The following is a 23484-nucleotide window of genomic DNA, read 5'->3' as shown; positions in this document are numbered from 1 at the left end:
TTTCACCTCAATCACATCGAAAGGGCGGGAAAGCAATCATTGGATATACTTGAAGTTTCACTTCTTCTACCATCATCAATATTAAATATTCATAAGAGACGTAATTCAATTTTCCCTGAAATTATCCTTTACATATTGATTATATGGAAATTATTCTAATGTTTCTTCATGTCCATCGTAGAAGGATTTCGTTTCAATCGTTCAAGTATATGCATCGAAAATTGATAAGCAACAATTATTTATTTATTTAATACAAAACATGTATTATTTTAGCCATTTTCTTTGTATGTAAAATCGAATTTCACAAAAGCTATTGAAGTTCAAAAGCATATCTACTTGAAAAGCAGATCTACGAAAAAAATTGTTAACTATAAGTCCGTTTATCCTTTCATATTGATTTTTGTGAAAAATCTAACAGGGCATAAAATAAAGCATTACAAGGAAAAAAGTTTAACTGATCCTTAATTCAAGACTCAAAAAAAATTTTCTTCATTTGTTACATAGAGCCATGTACTTAAAATCAGATTATATCACTATTTATTCTATTGTAGTGTCCCTTGTGAGTAAAGTGTTGCGCTAGTAATTCTCTGCTGGATTTGTACAATTTAAATTTAAAAAGCCAAATTTCTTTTTTTTTAAAGACCAGAAAAATTGCATTTTGGGATTTGAGCGATTCTAGTTTTACTAAAGTAATAGTTTTTTTTATTAAAATAAGCTTTCTTTAAGGACCTCAAAAACCTATTCAGACTGCTTGAAGTTTTTCCGTACGTTTTAATTCTAGTCACTTTGGGGAGTTATTTGTTTAAGAATTTTCAACTTCTGAAGATAACGAATCCTTAAGAATCTTAAAATGAAATGATCTGCCTGCTTCGTACTTTTAAAAATTTAATTTTCGGAAAGTAGCATTAAAATTAGAATCTAAAATCCATGTAATATTAAAATGACTAAAGTCAGCTTTTTACCTAGAACCCCTAGAACACATTACTATTCGATAGTCAACTTAGTGATTTGCTATGAAAATCTTACTTATTTTGTATTTTTTTCTTAAACTGAAACTATGTATTTTAATTAATATTACAAAATAAAAATTTAAACTACATTAAAAGAATATTGTCCAAGTTTTCTAAGATTAACTGAAAATCTTCTTCATAATAGACTCAAATGAAGATGTTAGCTAGGTTTATTAGACCTAAATTTTCCTAATTAATTTCCGGCCGATTTGATAAAAAATAAATAAATTTGAATTATTAAATATAGATTAATTCAGAATGTAAAAAAACATTTAATTCATTTAATTTATTTATCATCTCTCTCATAGGTCATAGTGATTTATAATAATATGTGAATATAAAAACAAGATTGAAGAATCAATTTAGATAAAAAACGGTCCTATAAGCACGTTTAAGAAGTTATGCAATTTATTTACGATTTTGGAGACGTAAAAACGAATTTATAGAGTGAGAAAGTAGAGATAATAAATATATAAAAAAAAACAAAAGGATTATTGTAAATAATCTTCTTAATAACCCCTCAACACCTAATTTTTTACCTTAACATAAAAAAAATCATCTTAAATTCGTCATTCAACCTTGATCACAATTTATTCATTTTTTTTCTACTCATCAATTCACACAAAATAACGATGAAATACCCACGAAAAAAAAACAGAAGCAGGAATGAAGGTAAAATTGACGAATAAAATCTTACTAAAATCCGCCGAAATCAATTTGTGATGATTGGTTAAATTAGTCTTAAATCGATTGGAAATGTGAAAATTTATTTCATATGCTTCACCGAGGCGGAAGAATGTTTTTATATTTGAATTTTCCTTAATCCCGACGGATTTCTTTTTTAGAATATTTTCCTTGCTTCTTCAAAATTTTGTGAGAGAGATCAAAGATATAATTTCGGTAAATAGATCTTTTTGGGAAGAATTTCATAAATCATAATTTTGAGTTTTTTCATCAATATCCCAAAGGACACAGATTTTGCAAAGAAGCAAAAGGTGTGCACAAAAGTGAGATCATTTTTCATAAATTTCTGACATAGGATTTTTTTTCTTGGAGGACATTCTTTGGAGATAAAATCCTTTTCTCGCAAAAATCTTTGAAGGAATATTAATCATTTTTCTTTCTTTTGAAAAATGTTCGAAAGTAAACTTTTAGGGTTTACCTCAATTGCTGTTGGCTTTTGTAATCCAGGAGGGTAAATTTTTGAGATTTCCAGGAACTTAATTCTTATGTATAATCCAATTAACAATTCACAAACCACCCACATTAAACACTGAATATAGTCAAAGAACTTTTCAACTTATTCTTGTTATTTTCACTTGAGTCGTGCTTGGAGGACTCCTCCTCACATTTCTTCAACACTCAAAAACCAACTGAATCCACGAAGAAAGGAGATCTTGAAGTATCATCCAACACTTGAAATTTTCAATGTAAGAATCCTTGAGGTGTTTTTAACATTTTCTCTTTCACTTATGCACGTTTGAGCACAGAACGTTTATTCTTAAGTAAAACACTGTTAAGTTCCTAAGTATATAAGTTCACTAATGAAACTTCACAAAATATTCTAAGAAAGTCCTTTAAAACACCGATTTTTCTACTTCCTTTCTCTAGTCAATTTCTTTAAGAACACAAATGTCTATTAGCTAGGGGACACTTTAGAACTCTTCACTCTTGAGGTTGATTCTTTTATGGCGGGACTCAAATAATGCGCTCAGTGAGGTACCATGGAAAAGACTTCCAAAGAGTCGAAATGGTGAACCAATAAAACAAGATGAAACGATCCGTTGAGGCTTGAATTGAAGAGGCGTGGCCTCGAAAGTTTCTCGGTTGTACATAAAAGTCTCAATGGGAAAAAAGAGAGGAGAACTCTTATGTAGTACACATAGCGCGCAAAAGCACCAAGAATCCAACATGTGAGAATGAGATGGAAGTTTGTGTTCAGAAGATTCTTATACTCGAAGAAAAAGCTGCGTGAATATTTCAACTCCCTCTCGTCCATCTTGATTGTTGTAAATCATTAAGAAGTTATGTTGGATTCTTCATTTTCTTATTACAATCTTTCATTTTTTTTATACCACAAAACATCTCTTCAGCGTCTCTTCAGAGATTCTGGTATATACCAGAGGAGTCATAAATATTAAAATCATAGAGGATGGTATAAGAATAAGAAAAAAATTCTCTTCACCTTCCCAAAGCATATCAATTGAAAACAATTTCAACACTTTGCATCCATTTAAATTTCTTATTTCCATCTCTTCGTCTTCTCGTGTTTTTTGCTCATTTTCTTAGGTGCCTTAGCAAGACGTGAACAGCGCAAAAGAATGTGCTCAGAGATAGCAATTTGGTAATTAAAGTGGAATTTAGACAATAAATCCAATAAGTAACACTCTCCAAGAGATGATCAATCCAATTTGAAGAACCTCTATACCAAGCAAAAAAAAAAACAAAGAAACTCAAATCCAAAAAAAGAAATCCAATCAAATTTGTCGTCTTTGGAGGTTTAGAATTAGATTTGATATCTAATCAATAAAATTGGAGTTGAAACATTGAAACATGACCAAGATAGTATCGTCTCACTTGAACCCTTTCAAAAATTTCCTTGGGGTCTCCTTTCCTCAAAAGCCATCCGATGACTTGTCCAAATTAATAAATCGACAGGTAGATCGAGAGAATTTTGATGAAGAGATGAAAGACAGAACTGGATGACAAACACGACAACAAATTCCGGCGGAAGGTCCCTTTTGAAAACGAGACACCTAATCTCAAGAGCCGGTATTCCGGAGGTAAATAAACTACGCGCGGTTTTTTTTTTTCTTCTCGCACCCAACCACCCAAAATTTTTGGCGGGAAGTCACTAACCGGCCAATTTAGAGTCATTCACACAAAAATCTCTCCACTCATTGCACACTAACACACACCTGTAAACCACCTCTTTGAGCACTCTCTTTTTTGAGACTATTACACCTCATTTGGGTATGTTGCTTAAAAATTTTTCTGTTTGATATTTTCGGTAGCTAGACAGACTCTAGACATCACTTGATGAAAAGTCATGCATCATGATTTAGCTTTATGACGTCAAGATGATGATATTGCATTATAATACGTACACTGACCACATTTTCTGGTGTTGTGCCGAAAATCTCTCTCGTAATGGTGACATAGTAAATTTTATGGCATGTTTGAGATACCCCAAAAACCATCCACATTTCACACAAGACAAATCCAATAGTCTCACCATTTTCAGTTCTTTTTGTTTTTTCACAAGACATCTCTAACTTGGAGATTTAAAAAAGACACCAACTCACCCAATAACATAATAATCCCTCAAGGTGTTTGATTGAGAAAGAGAATCGAGAAGAAATTCTATATATCTTTCTTCATGGTTAAATACCTTTTGCATCCAAGAATTGCAAAGACAATCCATCATCTCATATCTCTGACAATTCAGACAATATCTCTCATTTTTTTCCAGAATAAAGCACAAGAAAATAGGACAAATATAATAATAATAAGACCATAGTATTCTTTTAACACTTATTTGTCCAAATTGGAGAATTTTAGAAAGCGTGTTCGAAATAAACAATATATTATTTGAATTAAAATCACGGGGTTTTTAACAACATTAAGAAAGAACATATCAACCATTTCAACAAATTAGTTGATTTTGTTGAATTTGATTGTTTTAAAAAAGAAATACACTAATATAGAACACAGTCTTGAGACATCCTTAGAGATTTTTCACCGTGACTCTGTGGGTTGGCTAACAACGCTAAGACAGCGATGGACACTAAAAACTACGTTTCATTCCATTGCTGTTTCTTTTGTGTTACGATTTATAAGCATCATTGACCATTCTTCATATGAAATCTTACACATTAATGGCATCTACACGTTAGTGAAATTTACGGTCATATTGAACCAAATTCCTTATGGCCTCTACACACTTTATGTCCATATTGAAGCAAATTCTTTACGCTTGTATAGGAAGAACTCTTCAATATGGACATACATTTCTAGGCTACATAACGGCGCGGTTATATGAAAATAAGCATTTTTTCATGAAACATACAACATTTCCCGAAAAGTTTCCTAATCATATAAGAAACACAACTTTAAAACATTCTTATATAAAATTTTCTTTTTATATTCGAAATAGAATTACAAGAATTAGTATAAGAATATCAAATCTTAAAATGGAAAGTGTTTATTTTTCTCCTCTTATATACAGTAATCGTAATGCCCAACGCACAATAACTTTTGTTTAGTAAACATGTTTTTGACATTTCCATAAGAGTGAGTGAGGTTTAGATCTAGTCATCTCGCTCATTCTCATGGGAAATTTTGAAAACACGTTTACTAACAAAAGTTATTGTGCGCTGGTCATAACTGATATAGTCTCTAAGATATATAAATATAAACAATTTAAGGAAATTTCGTCACTTATATCAATGTGCAAGGCATGTAAGAATATTAAAAAAAAATAGTGATTCTTTTTGTTTTATTAATCTAATATCTATCGTTGATTATTTTCTTAAGATATTAAAACAGGAATAATTGTGTTATCACACTTGCACATTAAAATTTTAATATGATTCACATTAATTGTCGCTGGTGAGAGTCCAAATGTGTAATTTGTGTGTTTGAATAATTATATGTTCAAAATTTGATCTATTTGTTGATAAAAAGGTAGACTTGGCCCGCAAAATTTGATATAAATTGATTTATAACATTAATGCGAAAAATTAATACGATTTTCTCTTTAATTTTTTAATATGAAAAATATTTATGCATTAGGTAAATTTAAACTTATTTTTGCAGGCCAAGTCCACTTCTTTATCAATAAATAGAAAAACTCCAAATATTAAGTGCCTCGAAGACACAAATAACATATTTGGACGCTCCCAAGCGACAATTAATGTGAATCACATTAAAATTTTAATGTGCAGGTGTGATAACGCCGTAAGAGAAAGAAAATTACACTTACATTACGACTCCGATAGTGTCAACTTCTAAAAAATTAAAAATATATAAATTTTCAGAGTAAATACACATGCCAATTTTTTTAACTACTCTTGTTGCAAGAACTTAAAACAAATTTTAATGAGTGAATTGGTAACTACAACGACTAATAGCTCAGAAAAAGGCAGAAATATAAGAATCAAACGCATTGAACTGTTGTAGTTGTTCTGTGTTTCAAATACATAAAAATCTACAGATTACAAAATTAATTATAATGTCTGGTACAAGTAAAGATATGCTAATTTTGAATATGCTTTATATTAACGTGTTTTAAGAAAAATGCATTTAATCCTTCCACTGTAGGGGAAAGTGGGACACCTTCGAATTAAGACACCTTTTGAAATTTGCCTTTTGACCTATTATTAAATGGAATTAGACGTTATCATAATGAAATTTAGTTTCAAAATTGGTTTCTATAGCTTAATTTATTATATGGCAAGGTCTAGTTCCAATTAAAAATGAGAGCAAAATATCCTATCTCAAAGGTGCCCCACTTCCCCTAAGTTAAAATTATTCAAAATATCTGCGAGTATGATGTTAAACAGCTTTTTAGTTGATTAAACCCAATTTGCCTATATTGTTAATTTGAATAAAGATTGGTTCGTGACACTAAAGTAACGTAGATGTAAATTAAAATAGTAAATATAAATCTAGCGCCACTAGCGTAGGTTTGACAAACTTTTTATGTTCTAAGCACTGTTAAGGCATCACATTACCTTTCTATAATCTATAGTGCCAAAGATGAACAAATTTGGTTCAGAAATACCTCAAATATATACACTATAGACACTATCTATAAATAGACAAGTGAGATTGTTAAGAATCTCACCTAATATAGGCCTCTCCAAATTATAGCTTAGTAATAGATTAATAATAGTGCTGTACTATTAAAACAAAAATGACCCAAAAACCAATTGAGGGTTAATGAGTATAAGGAGAGAAAAACTCTAGCAGAGATCATCTAATGAGATTTTCCTTGTAAGGCCAAACAAAGCAATTGGCTTGATTGAATGAGATCCATTTGAGCACAAAACCAGACACCTATATAGAGATTATATCGAGAAATTCCTCATGTGAAATTTTCAATTTATACTCGCATTTTATCGCATTGATTTTTCAATTAACAACACTGTATCACAGTTAATGCCGGAAAGAATTTAAGTTAAATAACCAAGACATGAAGAAATAAGAAATAAGTATTCCAACACTCGAAAATTATCAAAAAAAAATATTCCTTCATAAATAAACATGCCATTGTCTCCAGAGTATCGAATATTCAGAAAAATTTTCTTCTACATCTGACTTTTTTTTCTTTCCCAAATTTATTCACGAGATACCTATTTGAATTGACTTGTTAACGATAAAAATTCATCGGTAAGTTGTCAAAATCAACAATGATGCATTGTTAAACATGTTTTTCTCCGACAAATTCCACGAGAAAAAATAACATTTTCATCTCTCCTCTCGTTATTTCATAATCCCTGAAAAACTATTAATTTTCCAGAAATATAGGGATGTGCCCCTTTTTTTTTGCTTCTGGGCTTGGACTAAAAATTTTTACAATGCGGGTCACTCGAAAAACTGTATGTGCGTGTATGGAACGAAATATGAAGGGAAATATTATATATATATGTACATATATATTTCCTTCAATTCATGATAAATTGTATTGAGAGGAAATTTAAAAAATTGTTTGTATATTATATTGAACTTGAGAGAAGCATCAAGACATGGCCTTTTATTTACTATAGGTCTTGCTGTATTTTATATATTTATCAATTCCCATGGTAATATTTTACCCTCTCTGACAATTTGATAAATGATGATCCAGTAATTCTCTATGGTATGGAAAAAAAATAATAGAATGGATGGGATGGTAGAAAAAAAAATGAACGAACCCACAAGAGGTGGAGTATAAAAGTTGAAATTCGATTAATAAAGCTCTTTCTCTCTCCTCCTCAACTCCCTCTGCTTTCATCCTATTGGCCATTTCCAGCCCAGGAAATTTCTCAAGCTACTTTTACAAGATACTTTCTTGCATTTTTCCCTGGGAATATATCGATTAGTGACGAATTAGCGACGCATTTGCAGTGAATTGAATAAAATGCTTTTTTTGTCATCTAATAATTTGCAGTTAATTGCATTTGGATGAAGAACTTTGTTGGAGAAAATTGCACATACACATAATCAATTCTCCAAGTTACAGGGTCTTTCATTTATCAACTAGAATCCCCCCGTCAGAAAAATATACTTCTTCATACAAATATAAACTTTAACCTTTCTCTATCCCTTCAAAAGGTGTTCTTGAAGCTCATACTATCTTATATATATATTGAATAAAAGTATAATAAAAGAAAATTATGAAGGCAGTTATTGGTTTTCTTATTTTGATGGCAACATCGGGGTTGAAGAAGGCAAAAAAAAAGGTGGACTGGGAGTCACCTACTGTGAATTTCGTTATAATGTAGGACTTCGGAGGTGTTCTTTATCTCTTTTACTCTCGAAAAGCGCAATTCGAATAAAATTACACCGTGCAACATAGCGTACAACAAAAGAAAACCCATCCAAATACGCCAAGTCATTCAAACCTCCTTCTTCGTCTTCCATCAATTTCAAAAGCATCGAAGAGACTTCCCAGCCAAGTCTTTTTTCTCCCAGCACATTATAATAAAATATCCTATCAAAATGTACCTACATATAAGATATATACATACGTACTTGAAAAATATCGGAAAATTCAAACTTATAAGAAACTTCGAGGCAAAATCAACTGCCACTTCTTTTGCACTTTTCGCATCATCAAAATGTTAAGCCAACGCAATCAATTTCCAGTGCATCTTCAACGTTAATCTCAGAAATTGAAAGGAAGATTAGGGTGTGCATTGTTAATGAAATTTCAATATTATATGTATATTAAAAGAATTCTTTAAGGTATGTTTTTAATGACAATATAACATTAAAAATTCGCACAGACATGTACTGTCATAAGGAAAAATTGGTAATTTAAACTTATAAAAACAAGAAGCAATAATAATTTCGTCTTTTAAACTTTCATCCGATAGTTTTAAATGTGATATTAACTATTTAGTTGTATAGGGCATAGCATTGTGTATCGTAATAACCTGTTGGCTATTCAGAAAAAAAGTTCAATTACTTTTAGTACAAATCCAACGCGAAGCAAGTTGTTTAAAAAAACAGAAAAACAAAATAAAATACATGACACTGAATAATTTGTTTAGGTTTATAATGTGGATATGTAGCTCTCTAATGTCCCTAAATAATGGTTTACATAAAGTCAAAATTTCAGACTTAAATTCAAAGAAAAGTAGTTCTAACTAGTTTTTAGAATAAAATAGCTTTTTTAAATATTTAGTGTCAAATTTAAAGATTTTTGATTTTAAAATTTGAGATTCAATAAATGTGATTTTTAATAAAACGGACTATTTAATGGCTTAAATTAACAACTTTATGTGTAGATACATATTTTAAAAACAGTATTACTTAATTTATTAAATGTTTATTCATTTCAATGTGTTATGTTTCCCTTTAATGACCTCTACAGAATTGGAAATTTGAAGGAAATTGCTTAAGCTTGACCACGAACTGTAAAAATTTCTTCAAACTTTCCAAATGTGGACAAAAGTATTTCTAGTAAGGATCATAAGATTTACAGTAACTTAGATTCCTTTAGATTAAACCCTTTGTTCATAGAAAAAAAGGAAATAGCTCGACACTGAACAACTGAAGATCGAATCTTCACCCCAAAATTAAAAAAATGATTTTATGTTAAAAATTATTCACTGATTTTAAAAAATTGTCTAATGCAAAATCTATTGCAATAGACAATTAGACTAATTGAAGACATAAGGCGAAATATAATTCATAACAATTACAAAACACTATTTTTTTTAGTAACAATCCGAATTTCAGTGTCAAATACTCTAGCCGTATTTAAAAAAGGCTGATTAACCCCCCAATTCTGAGATAAATCTTTAAGTCTTAAATCTTTAAATCGCCCTTTAAAGCCCGATTCGCATTCTCTGATAAAAATCTTTAATTTTAAAGTGTCAAATTTATTTAAACCTTTAAGACTGTAAATTTCGAATTCTACGCTAAAGTTTTACAGACTTAAAGATGTCAAACGTCTATAAATCGCCTTTAATTTAAAAGCTGCTCGAGAGGACCTTTTAAACCTTTAAGTCCAGTTCAATTTGAGATTTTCAATTGTTCAATAGGTGTGTTTAATCAAAAAGGTGAATTTAATTTATCACATAGATGTATATTTTTCTGGAGAGTGATGTACTTGATCATTTACATAGTTTTTGCTTATTTTCAGTTTTCGAAGTCAATGGATCCAGTACTGGAAGAAGCTGTGTGTCGAGCTCTCAGGAATGAACTTCCGAACTAATTTAAAACTTATTATCCTGTTGAGTCGTGCGCGGAGATCACGAATGAGGTACTTGAGAGATGAATCGAATCCTTTTGATGTTCCGAAAAGAGCGTGAATCAATGGTTTGACCAAAGGGGATCATATCTGTCGCTTAATGCGTCCAGAGTATCTCTGTGTTCCAGGACAAAATTGACGAAGCACTCCTTCTGGCTTAAAAGTGTGTTGGGGTCCCTCTTTCTTTTATTCGGTCCAGACGAAGCTTCTGGAACCATTAATTGACCTCTTCACTTATTTACAACAACTTATTGTTTGAATTACTTACTACTTGAAATTAATTGACCTGAATTGCTCATTTTTTGCCAGAAAAAATTCTGAAACTGGGAAATCTCTGTGAGTATCTTCCTGTGCCTTCTGCTAAATGAATTCGGTGTTTGGTGGAGCAACAGCCGATAGTTCAGCGAAACTGAACTGTGTAGATTGTTCTTTTTGTTGACAATACATCGGAACTTATGCACCATTAAAACTGAACATCTTGTTTTGACATCCTGGATAATCAAATTTCTTTAGTGGCGGTAAAGGCTATTTTATCCAAAACTCCTATAACTCGGAATTCGAAATTTTTAGTGTTAAAGTTAACGCTTTAACTTAAATCTTTAGGTTTCTTTAATTTTTTCAGGTTTTTCCGATAAATGAAACAAACTTTACATGATGTATCTTTAACTTCAAAATTGGTTGCGGATACTTTATAGTTTATAATATTTTTGAATACAGCTCGTAAAGTGTAAAGTTTTTAAATTGAATATCTGTAATTTAAAGGTAAAGTATAAAATCAAATAGTATTCACATCTCCTGCAGAGAGAAAATTCAAAATATCCGTTAATCTTTTATATTTTTGACTTTATCAAAGAAAATAATAAAGGGGTGCATTATTTAAGATTATCTTATTCAGAAGCTGGAAAATTATTATTGGATTGAAGTCTTCCAACAATTTACGATGAAAACTAATTAAATATTTCTATCCTGAATGTATTTTTACTAACTTGTTAAATTATCAATTATAATAATTTACCGAAGAATATTTTGTGCTATCCATAATTAAATATTTAACCTAATGAAATTTTGTGGTCTCATTACGTTCTCTGATTGGCTAGAGCTTGAAATTTTTCAAGATATTTATAATTCCAGTCGATCAGAGAGCACAATAAGTCTAAAATATTTTATAAGATTGAATACTTAATTACGATAGCTGCTTAAACCATAATTTTTTTTGAAACTTTAATTAAACATTTCCGGTTTCTATATAATTCTAACTCGTAATTCTATCACGGGACAGAAAATTGATAGCTTTGAAACTTACTGCTAAAGTTCGAGAGAAATCTTGCAGCAAACTTTCTGCAGATAAATTGACCATTTTGAAAAAGTCAGACACCCTAATGAAGATCTTTTTTTTTTTTTGCAAGAAATGAACCTTCATCAAGTTAGTCGTCTTCAAATGAGAGACTCGTTGTGCATCTTCAGCCATCTTGGTCATCAACTGTGTTGTATTGAAAAACCCTCTCTCCAATGCGGCATTTATTAAAAAGCCCAACCATTATTTTTCCCATATGTTGCCCACTGAGAGATGAAGTCGGAAAGATTCTTTGGTCAATTTTGATTCTCAACACGAAATAATCTTTTTGCCTTCATCCACTCTCTTCATCTTTTCCACCTGAAGTACAACAACAACTAAATACGAAGGTGCCTCAAGATGTTCTGCCGGGCACACACCTTAACAGATAATTTTATTCACGATGGAAGCTCCAGAGAGAAGGGAAAATGATCAGAAAAAAGATGTGCCTATGAACTTTTTTTTCTTATATTCAACTATTTCTCATCAACCATATTCTTTTACCTTCATCTCTTGGTGAGAAAGTGTCTATCATAAGAAAAATTTTCTTATTCGCTCATTAGTGGCGGGAATTTTTGGCCAATAATCTCTCACACATGGTCTTTTTTTTCTTCAATGGGAATTACAATGAAATAAATTAATTAGAAAATTCCTCCACTCCTGACATTCTTTGGGCCATAGAGTATATGTGTCCATCTTCTCTTGAGCAGCAAGAGAGAGAGCAATAAACAAAATATCAATATCCTCCACTCTGGGGGGCTCCATCCAACTCTGCTGGATTCCCCCAATCCCGCGCAACTTCATGCTGGAGTCATTAATTAGAGACAAGTCATGTGAGCCACATAATGCTTGGAAACAAAATGGAATTCGTTTTGGAGCCAATTTGAAATGGACGCACATGAAAAAAAGAACTCCTACACGAGAGACTCTCCATAGGGAATTCAACCTACCGCTCTATACCCCCCTTCCGGACTCTTTTGCCACATTTTTATGAATAATTCTTTAACGAGAAAACATACAAAGTCGCATGAAATATAATTAATCTTCCACGTGTCCACATTACTGAGTCGCCTTTACGGAACTTTGTGGGCTTTCTCGACAATTCATTATTTGCCAGTTGTATTCAGATTTATAAGAAATACAGAGGATGAAGGTGGTTTTAAGATTTCTCAGAAAGGAATTTCTTATAAATGGTAAAAAAAATTAAAATATTTACTTTGAAAGTAAGCTTGTTTTAGGCGTAACCTCAAAATTAAAAAAATATATATATTAAATATGAAACATTAAATTCTTAAAATATTTGGACGGATGCAATTCGTTAAAAGTGATTCTGGTATTTAACCTAAAGTGATTCAACGATTTTATACTTAATAAAATCTGACAAATTGAAAAGTTTCAAGGAGTTAAAAAATATGCCTAATTGTGATTATAATTTAAAATCAAGTTTTTCGAATTTAGAAAAAAAACGAAACATCACATTTCAAAAAAAAAGTCTCTTAAAAAGAACCAAAAAATTTCTAAAGTAGGGGAGACTGAGGCAAAATTTGTCAAAACGAAAATTTCAATATTCACTATTTTCTAAAATAAAAGAGACTGAGGCTTGAAATTTTTATTATAGATAGCCTTCATGAACCTTCTTAACACTTTAATGACGATTGGAACACAGGTGTCCCATAAAGAAAATAATTTTTCCTGACCAACTAAACTTATTTTGTTTTCTTATGTTTGTGCATAATTGTAAAGTAGAAGGTTGAAGGAATCTAGGATATTTTTTGTAAGTCTCCAGTTATTTACTATATAGTAATTTTTTAAGCTCAAAAATGATGAATTTTTAAATTCTCATACTGAAAATTGATTTTAATTATTTTTTATACTTCCAGTTTTTTTAAGCAAAACCGTTTTGGAAAAAAACTACAATCCTTAAACATAATATTTTTCATTAGAATGAAAATTATCAGTTATTGGTAATTGTTAGAAAAATTACTTAAAATTTTTAACTATTTTTGTCCCTATCGTTCATAGAGTCAAAAAATACACCAAATTAGACTCTGTTGGCTTTTCGAAGGTTAGATGTAAGACGTTTGAAAAGTTTTGTTTTTCGGTTTCATTTTTATTAGTGATTTTCGGTCAGCGAAAACTGCCTCGTCGTTAAAGGGTTAAACTTACAAAGTTTCAAGGGATTCAAGAAAGGATTATGTAAAATAAAAAATAATTAAATTTGAGCCCTATTTTTGGAATATTTGGCTTACAGAAAATATCAATACTGATTAGCTCAATTTAAGCACATTTCTCGTTAAGATAGAGAAAAATTATCTTCGACAAAGTTGTAGAGGAATAAATTTCCTATAAAAATCTATCTACAGTAGACTCTCTATCAATCGGGCATATTGGGCCAAATTTCATCCAAATTATCGAGAGATTTGGACATGAAAATCATTGTAAATTCCACAAAAAGCTCTCAAATACAAAGAATCACGATAAAACAGGAGAAACTACAGCGAATTTGAACAAATTTGCTTTAAAATCAAACGTGAAAATTGTCACCAAAATTTATCGCCCGATTGAAAAAGAGCCGATTCAGCGAGAGTCTACTGTATTTGATATTTTTAACGTTTGCGAGAGTAAAACGTCGCAAATTATCCGAAGACTGACAAAATTTGCCCCAGCAATTTTTGGGAATCTCCACAAAATCGACTTTTAGAAAATGATTCGAAAATCACATTTCTTTCGAGATAGAGGAAAATAGTCTTCTGCAATGTTATAGAGCAGTAAATTTCCTATAAGAATATGCTCATTATGAAACATTTAAGTTTTCTCAGAGCTCGTAAAAGAATTAAATACGCGTTTTGACAAGTTTTGCCCCAGTCTCCCCTACCCTGAAAAAGTTTGTTAAGTGGACAAATAAAGTTTGTTAAAATTTTGTCAAAAGCGTGTTGTTTAGAATTTGACAAAAGTTTTTCTTAAACTTTTTTAAATGGCAAAAGACCCTTTTGACGAAGTTTTAACAAGATCCAGGTGGCTGTCGATTTGAAAAAACTTTTCCACGTCCTTTTTCGATGATGGAAGAACATCTTGACAAACTTTTTAGTTAATATGACAAAACTTTTTTTTCAGTGCAGTTAAAAGATAAAATTTCATTGCATATAACATAGAGGGATATTACTAGAAATTCGTAAAAATCTAGAAATGAAGTAGATTTTATTTCTTGAACTAGAGCTCAACTGCTGCTAGGTAAAGCGGTGGTGTCTGATGAAGACCTATCAAAATTGAAGCCGCCCTGTTTAATGGAGTTTATCCGAAAAACGGGCTGACTTGAACTATCTTGCCCTTAACAGGGATTAATTTAATCGGGGATGCATAATGGGCCCAAAAGGAGGCCTGGGTGCAGCGGTTCCGCGAGGAACCGCCCCCACTGTAATCTAATTTAATCTAGAGCTCAACGTCTGTAATATTTGTAGGGAATCTAATTCTAGAATAGAATTTCTACAATTAAGAAATTAGAAAACCTGACTTTGGCATTTAACTTGCTTTTCGATGCAGGGGAAAGTTCCCATGCATTGCACCCATTTTAAAAACTAGGGGATAGTGTCCAGTTTTTTAAAATATATTGCATTCACATTTATTTTGAAATATAGGAAAAATTATGGGCGCTTTCCCCTAGTTATATTACATTTTTATGTATTTCTTTCAGCGATGAATGAAGTAGCATTTCCAAATTTCTTAAAGGTCTCTATACATTGTGAGCAATTTTCATCAAAAATTGCATTTTTGGCAAAATTTTGACGTTTCCACCTAGAGCAGTACAGGAAATATTCTTTCAAAAAAAGAAATTTTTGACGGAAATTGCTCCCAATGTGTTGAGGCCTTAACAGAAAGTATTAACCAGTTGGAATTTAGTACACTGAGAAAAAAAAGAGGCCACGATTAACTTTTTTCGTCATAACTTTAACACTTTTCGGGTGTAAAAATATATCAACATTTTTTAATGTTAATTTTACACCTTTTGAGGGTAAAATCAACATGAAAAAAAAGGTAACTTTAACCCATAATACACCTAAAAAGGGTAATATCTACACACCGATTTCGGATCAATACTGCAGGGTAAAATTAACATTTCCGGAATGTTATTTTGACTTTTTCGGATTACTCTCAGTGTATGACGTAACCATATTAGATTGCTCCATTTCCAATTGGTTGATTTCCTCTTTTCCCAAATTCTCATTTAAATCTTCATTTAAAGTGAGTTAAATTGCAATATAAATTCAAATTTTATCTGTCCATCATTAATTTCAGAAATTCAATGTAAATTTTTTGAAGAATATTTGCAGAGATTATTGCTCTATAGAGATGCCCAAACTTAACGGCTCAATCTCCAAAAGCATATATATATTTCTTCTCTATAATATCCCATCTCTCTTGATGCCTCTTTTCTTCACTTTTCCCTCGACTTCTGCCTCTTTTTCACCCATAGAACAGTTGGTATTGTTATGGATGGCAAGAAGAGTGGTGGTGAATAATTCTTGAAAAATAGAAATAGGCCCTATTCATTTCCCAGCAAACCCATGAGGCGAAGGAGCCCCGGAGAAGAGAGAAAGAGTATAGCAGCAGCAAGCAGCATAAGTTGGTTGTATGCGCATGATTTTGGAAATGCAAGTAATGTTTCGTTCATTTTTCATTCTCTTGGTGGATGGCGGCGTTATTTCGGAATAATCTAAGCACGATATATCCCGCATTCATCCAATATATAAAATCCACACTCTCTATGTATAACAACGGAGAAAATTCCACGGAGGACTGGAGATGGGGTGGAGAAAGAGAGCTTGCCAGAGAAATTTCCAGGCATTGTGGCAATTGAAATGAACACGAGATGGTGATGGAAGATGGGAGGGTGCCTTCGAGTGTGCACACATCCACTTTGGGAAATGGAAAAACTCCTCCGTGTGGCTTTTGTTGCTGGAATTTTCTTACATCACATATAGGAAGTATCCCCTCCTCCCTCCCCATTTTTCTCTTTACCACCAAAAAGATATAAGCCGCTCGAAAAATCAATATCTTCCTCTGCTTTTCTTCATCTCACATATTTGAGTCCTTTTTTTTTCAAATACTCAGAACACAAACGATTAGGAGATTATTTCACCCTAACAAAAAAAAAACTGGAAGAAAAGACAATTTTCTTCCTCCCACGCACGTCCGACTCGCAATCTCATATCAAATCCCCTTCCAACTCAAGAACAATGACACCAGTGAAAAGTTCTATATATAAAACTCACCTGTTTCAGCATCAATTGGCAAATTGGGCCAATCATGATCGAACTCCTCATCCTTCTCCGTGTCCTCGGACTGGAAAGAAAAAGCAATTTAAAATCCCAGGGTCAGAGATAAAGTCCCAGAGATAAATTATTGTTACTTTCTCATTTTTCAACTCGAGCAGTGCGTTGAGTTTTTCAGCATCATCCTCAGCACTGTGACTCTCTTCCTTCTTCAAGGAGGTCGATGGAGGCGCCAGTGAGAAGCCCAAGTCAACATCTTGCTTCCAAAGAACTTCAATCAATTCGCTTTCCTGCAAAAAAGAAATGGATTATAGAGTCAAATGGGATGAAATTTAAAAAGAAATGGAAAAAAAAGATATTTATCTGAATTGGATTTCTTCAATTTTTTTTTTGACAAAACTTTAGCGAAGACATAATCCAAATTATCAAATATATCACTCATTCAAGGTTGCAGAGGAACAACTTTAACTAAAAGCATTGTCTATCTAACAGACAATGCTAAAAGTTTTTTTTAAGTAGATAAACATTAAAATCCTCTTCCTCTTTCTTGCTTTTAAAAAAGGGAAAAAAACAAAGAAAAGAAAAAACCATAAGATCTTCTACTTAAAGAAAACTTATGGTTAGAATTAAAGCTTACAAAGAATGAGGATATGTAGGGGAAAGTGCCCATGCTTCGTACGATCCCAAGCTTCGTAATGACTAATTTTTGCCCATGTTTCTAAATAAATGCAACTCGCAATATATTTAAAAAGAAAACTAGTTAGGGGAGACTGCCTCCCCTAACTAGTAAATAGCCTCCATAGGTCTTCTTCAATGTCATAAGTTTGTTAGAATTTGAACAAGGAATTTAGAAAATAAAAAATATCAAAATTTTTAGCTTCATTTTTGAAATATTTTCCGTGCAGAATATAACAATTATTACCTACTTATTTTCCAAAATTGATGCACTCGTGAATATTTTCTAAATAATTTGGATTTTTTGAATACGAATTCGCTATCTATTTTAGAATTTTACAAAGATTCTTTTCTCCAGAAATCCTTTTATTAAAAACGACCACTTGGGGTAAAAAGTAACAAAAGCTATGGAGCAAAAAGTAACAAAAACCGAAATAATTTCTGATGTCCAACGGTGAAAAGAAACGTCAATGATATGTGTCGCCGCTTGTTGTTTGCATTGGTCAAACGATTTGCAGTCTTTTGTGTGTTTTTTGTAAAATAGCTTAAAATGCGCTTTTCGCGCTCAGATAGAGAAAACGGTGTTTTACAAAGGTGTAGAAGAATAAATTTCCTATGAAAATATTTCCTTTAGGTATTTTTCTTAAATTTACGGAATCCCGTAATAAAGCGAATCAAAATGTGATAGTATCTTATGCCTGATACTATTTTCCCCAGCATTTTTGAGAATGATCAGAAAATTACCTTTTAAAAACCGGCTCGATAAATATATTTCCTTACAAAATAGAACAAAATGACTTTCACAGAGTTGTAGAGCGGTAAATTTCCTATAAAACTGTGCTAATTAGAAATTTTGGATGTGCTCGGATAGCTTGTAAAAAAAATAAAATATCGGTTTTGTGACTTTTTGCCCCAGTCTCCCCTAATACTCCTAATTTCTAAAATATAGGTGTGATGAGTCACATTTATTGAGAAACATAGGAAAAATTTAGCCATTATAAAGTTTGATATACTACGAAGCATGGACGCTTTCCCATATTTGCTTTAGTTGAGACACGCTTTTATTATTTCATTCTATTTGGGGACAGATTCTGTTCAGTACGAGAATTGTCATATTAGAAATTTTAGTGAAACTGAACACAGACACTTTTGAAAATGCGATTCAGTTACGAATGATAAAACTCACAACGAGTCTAATAAGTGCGAAGAAAATACTATCAAAAATGTGTGAGAACGAAGCCAGTTCTTTAATTCTGAAGTAATTCAAATGCTTCTTACGGTATTGGTTCGAAAAACAATTTTCGATAATTATAAGACAATAAAATAAGCTCATGATTTTCTTATTCTAGCAAAGCTTATCACCAGTGACTATTCTCACAGTTATGAGAATTGTCATTTGAGAACTGTACTAAAAATATATAGAAAACTGTCGAATAAAAAGCCTGAAGTAGTTTGCTTTGACAATATCCTATATCCTTTCCAACAGAAGAATTATACATTTTGCCGCGTAACTATTCTCATAAAGTTAGTTCGTATGACAATTCTCACTGGCGTACTGATTCCATTTTTTTCTAAATTTAAGAATTTTGGTCGAATCAATAACTTTGTCACGATGATATTTGATTTATAATTTAACAATCCCTAAAAAAAGTAAGTTTCTTTGGGGGAGGATTCCGCACACAAATGAGAATTACCACACGAATAAATTCAGTGAGAATAGTCATGATCATGACCTAAAATATAACTTTAGTTTATGCAATGCAATGTGATTTATGTAAAAGCTTCATGATTCGAATTTGATGGCTTTGTGCTGAATTTAACTCCTGACGATAGATTCAAAAGAGAATTGTCATATGAGGACTGTGAGAGTAGTGCAGAAAGTTTGAAGACAAATGACTTAACTGTACTAGCCTTTTTGAGAAAATCCTGTTCCTGCCGAATGATTCATTTTGAATAATGCAAAATTATTAGTGATAACTATTCTCATAATATTTCATTGCTTAACAATTCTCACTTGTATGCAGAATTCGCCCCTAGAACTATGTATGTATGTATGTAATATAAGTAATAAAAATATGTACTCATAACCAAAAATTTCGTAGAATTGTTTGTAAAATGTTTGTGAAGTCCTATGGGAATTGACGAAATACTTGTAAATTGTATAAGCCACAAAAAAGTTCGTAAATGTTTGTAAACTGAAAAAAATATCTTTGTTAAAAGGACAAATGGATTTTGCTACAATTTTGTCAGAAGGATGTAATTTACCAGATTGACAAAACTTTTACTCACATTTTATACTCAAAAACATCCTTTTGACAAATTTTTAACCAAATACAGTTGGCCGCAGATTTGACAAAACTTTCCCACATACTGTATGGAAGAACATCCTTTTGACAAACTTTTCTTGTTAATTTAACATGATCACTTAACGAGTATTTTTTGTTCCTTTACAGACATTTGTTCGTATATGTTTGTAATCGCAAAAAAAATGTTCGTAAAATTTTGTCAGACAAACAAAAATGTGCGAACAAGTGTTTGTAAAAGAACATAAAGTGTTCGTCAAGTGAACATAGTTATTTTACGAACAATGTTTGTGAAAAAGTACGAGCTTTTACGAACTTTTTCGTGCGTTATACGATTTACGATAACTTCGTAGGGGAAACTGGGGTGCCACTAAACACGGGGTAGCACCAAACATTAGTTTTTATTCCTATACTACTTGGACCATCTCGACCATTTCTTCCGTGGACAAGCATTCCTATAATGCCTTTAAATTTCTAATAATCTTGTCCTCTGAAGTCAAATATTTGATTAAAAAATCGCAGTGTTTGGCGCTCCCCCGAGTTTGGTGGTACCCGAGTTTCCCCTAAGCCTCCAGTAGGAGTTCACAAACATTTACGAACAATTTTACAATTTTTTTTGTGTAATGATAAGTAAAATTTTATATTTACTTAATCTCTCAGTCCCAAACTTATCATAACTTTTTTTTCTGGAGCTCAATTTCTAAAAGGGTAACTCTCTCTAGGGAGGGTAAAGAATCAAATACATAAATTAGAATATTTTAAGTAAAAACCTTATAATTTTCTTTAAATTCTTTATTGATTCTCATATCAAAATGCTTCTTAAATTAACAAATTTCCCTTTTTAGTTACACAGACACCTTTCAATTCTCATCTTCGTGAGAAACTGAGCACTTTATCTAAATGACATCTTGATGAACCTTTCGCTGTTTTTCCCAAATCCTCCGTAAACCCATCAATTAGTGATTGTAATCCGGGTTTTGTGCGCATTAGCTATTGATGTTTGGGAAAAAAAAACGAGCTGACTATTGTTGAACATTTCAGCAATCTCTTTGAGGCCCATTCTTCGATTTGTTCAGTGTCCAAACATTGACCATTTTCACCGGCTCAGCACGCACAAATTCGGATGAGAGAAAAAGCCATCCAATCAATGGCACAATTCTCATTTGCAGACAACATTCCCCGGCTAAAAGTGTTGACCTTCGCCAAAGACCAAAAAGCAGATTACTATTTGGAAATCTTCCTCTTTCCATCTCCTTTTTGAAGCAACCACAAAACTTCTTCGATACCCCAAAAGTGAGGAACTCTATTAGAGATGATGGTGTTAGCTTCACAGAACTTGATAGATCGGCAGTTTTTGTGTGATTATCGAAAATTTGTCAGGTGAAAAAAAAACACATCTCTCTCCCATCATGTATAAGAAATGACTCAAGTATGCGCATAAGAAGGTACAAAAATATCAAAAGAGTGAGATGGAAGTTTATATTAGAGATGAAAAAGCTACACCGCCAGACGTATAATCTTTCAATATCGTCTCAATTTTGTAATGTAATCTTATTAATCTTATTGCATTGTTGAAGACATAAAAATTCATCTATTATTCCAACCATCACAATTTCCCATCGCAATCTTACTTAAATAAAATTATGGACTTCTCCTGCTATACAAGACCGAAAAAAAAATATCAAAAATTTTGTGGTTCTCACATCAAATTAAAAATTCATGCAATTTTCTTATCCTTGTCTATTATACGTCTCTTCGTTCCCTATAATGGATATTGTATAGAAAATCAAGTCATATTTCTAAGAGCTGAAAAGCAGAACAAAAGAATCCCTGTTCTGACGTATCAAATTTAATTATATGATTTTCCACGAATTTATCCAACACTTTTATATCTTATTGTGATTTATTTTTCTTATATCAAAAGAAAGATTTTCTTTTATTCCTTCACCATTTCCTCTATTGTCTTCTTTTTTTTTTGCACTATTCCTTCCGATGAAAAACTCCGCCTTTTCGCCAAAAAAAAACCCACACACACAGCAATATCAGAAAATGTAGCGTCTTCTATTTGCCAAAAGCTCTGGTGTGAAAATGCGCAGAAGCTTAGGAAAAACTTCCTTGTTACATAGAAATACAAGTGAATTTGAAAAAAAAAGATTTCCCAAAAATATTCGTTTTTCCCGTTAAAATTTGAATTTATACTGACAGCTCGAGTTGTCAAATTTTTGCAAAAAACTGTCAGTCATACAGATAGTGTATTAGAGCTTTCAAACAATAAAAAAAAACTCATTTACTTAACAATTCTGAGCACAAAATGAATTCTTTGCAGTGTATTCAATGGAGTCCAGAGCCATCGATCATTAGAGCTCCGCCTTCCAGAGTTTCTCTTCCATCTCACTCTATTATGTACACGCCGGCTCTTATGTTGTTTACCATTAAAGTGCGAATGGGATGGCAAATAACATTAAAATTATTTATACTCTTTGTGAGAAACAGAGACAGAAAATCGAGAAGAATTGAAGTGGGGATGATTTTTTTTTGTCAATTCCTATATTTTTTTTTACATAAACCCGAGAAAGAGACAAGAGATATTGAATAAATAAATTTAATGTGGAGACTTTGTATATAAATATATATATTGTGCAGAATAATTGGATAAATTTGGAAATTGATATAGAGACGTCTGAATGAGAGGTAATTTCCCTGACCACTTTTCACGCTTTAATATTGGAAAATTTCGCAGTAATTTCCACTGGAAGATGATTTTAATCTAAAGGTAGATTCTCAATTTCTGCGAGATCAAAACGGTTACATCCACTGAAAGACAGCAGTGATAGAAATCAACCAAGACTTCGAAGAATAATTATTAATTACAGAGATCTCCGGTCGATATATTTAAACGTTTTGTCTGGGATTAATCTCTTGATTGATCAGCAGAGCACATTTCATCTGACTCCTCTCGTCCAGTTGAGGAGGAATTATTTTCAAATGAAATATTAATAGTCGAACAAGTTGGACACAACCCAGCACAAGAATCACTTCAATTTTGTTGCCGCACACCTCAAAGAATCCATCAAAGACGAAAAGATTAATGTGAAGAAAGACTTTCTTTTATCCTCAAATCAATTGGGGGTCCATTATTTTGTGGTTAAACACGTTTTACGAGAGACACCGACAATTGATTTCTTGCGATATACACAACCTTTGACAAAAAAAAAAATTTAGTTTAAAAAAAAATCCACACCCTTTTCTTTCTTTCTTTCTTTCTATTAACTCTCCACCCGCTAAATGCCTCCTCCTCTCTCTCCTTTTTTGAGAAATGAAAGTAAAATCCATTAATTATCTAAGAAATTTCATCGAGACAAATTCACAAGATGTAATAAAACCAGACACCTTTGTCATTTAATGGACCACCGGAGGGATCATTAAAAGG

The 23484-nt window shown here is 31.9% G+C and overlaps 1 protein-coding gene across 9 annotated transcripts in view; it reads right to left on the bottom strand.

The window, feature by feature from the left end:
• The window catches only part of LOC129798491 (segmentation protein cap'n'collar), a 72201-nt gene that overhangs the window by 31264 nt on the left and 17453 nt on the right, over positions 1 to 23484 (bottom strand). For all 9 annotated transcript variants that reach the window (XM_055841734.1, XM_055841722.1, XM_055841729.1 and 6 more), the window contains 2 exons: positions 17214 to 17366; positions 17077 to 17146 (listed from right to left, as the gene is read on the bottom strand). In XM_055841734.1, coding sequence (XP_055697709.1) covers positions 17077 to 17146; positions 17214 to 17366 — 223 coding nt within the window. The remainder of the gene's footprint in view (positions 1 to 17076; positions 17147 to 17213; positions 17367 to 23484) is intronic.

The sequence above is a fragment of the Phlebotomus papatasi genome, chromosome 1 (genome assembly GCF_024763615.1).
Source record: "Phlebotomus papatasi isolate M1 chromosome 1, Ppap_2.1, whole genome shotgun sequence".
NCBI classification, from domain to species: Eukaryota; Metazoa; Arthropoda; class Insecta; order Diptera; family Psychodidae; genus Phlebotomus; species Phlebotomus papatasi.
Note: the sequence above shows the minus strand (reverse complement) of the source record. Positions and strands in the feature narration are given on the sequence as shown.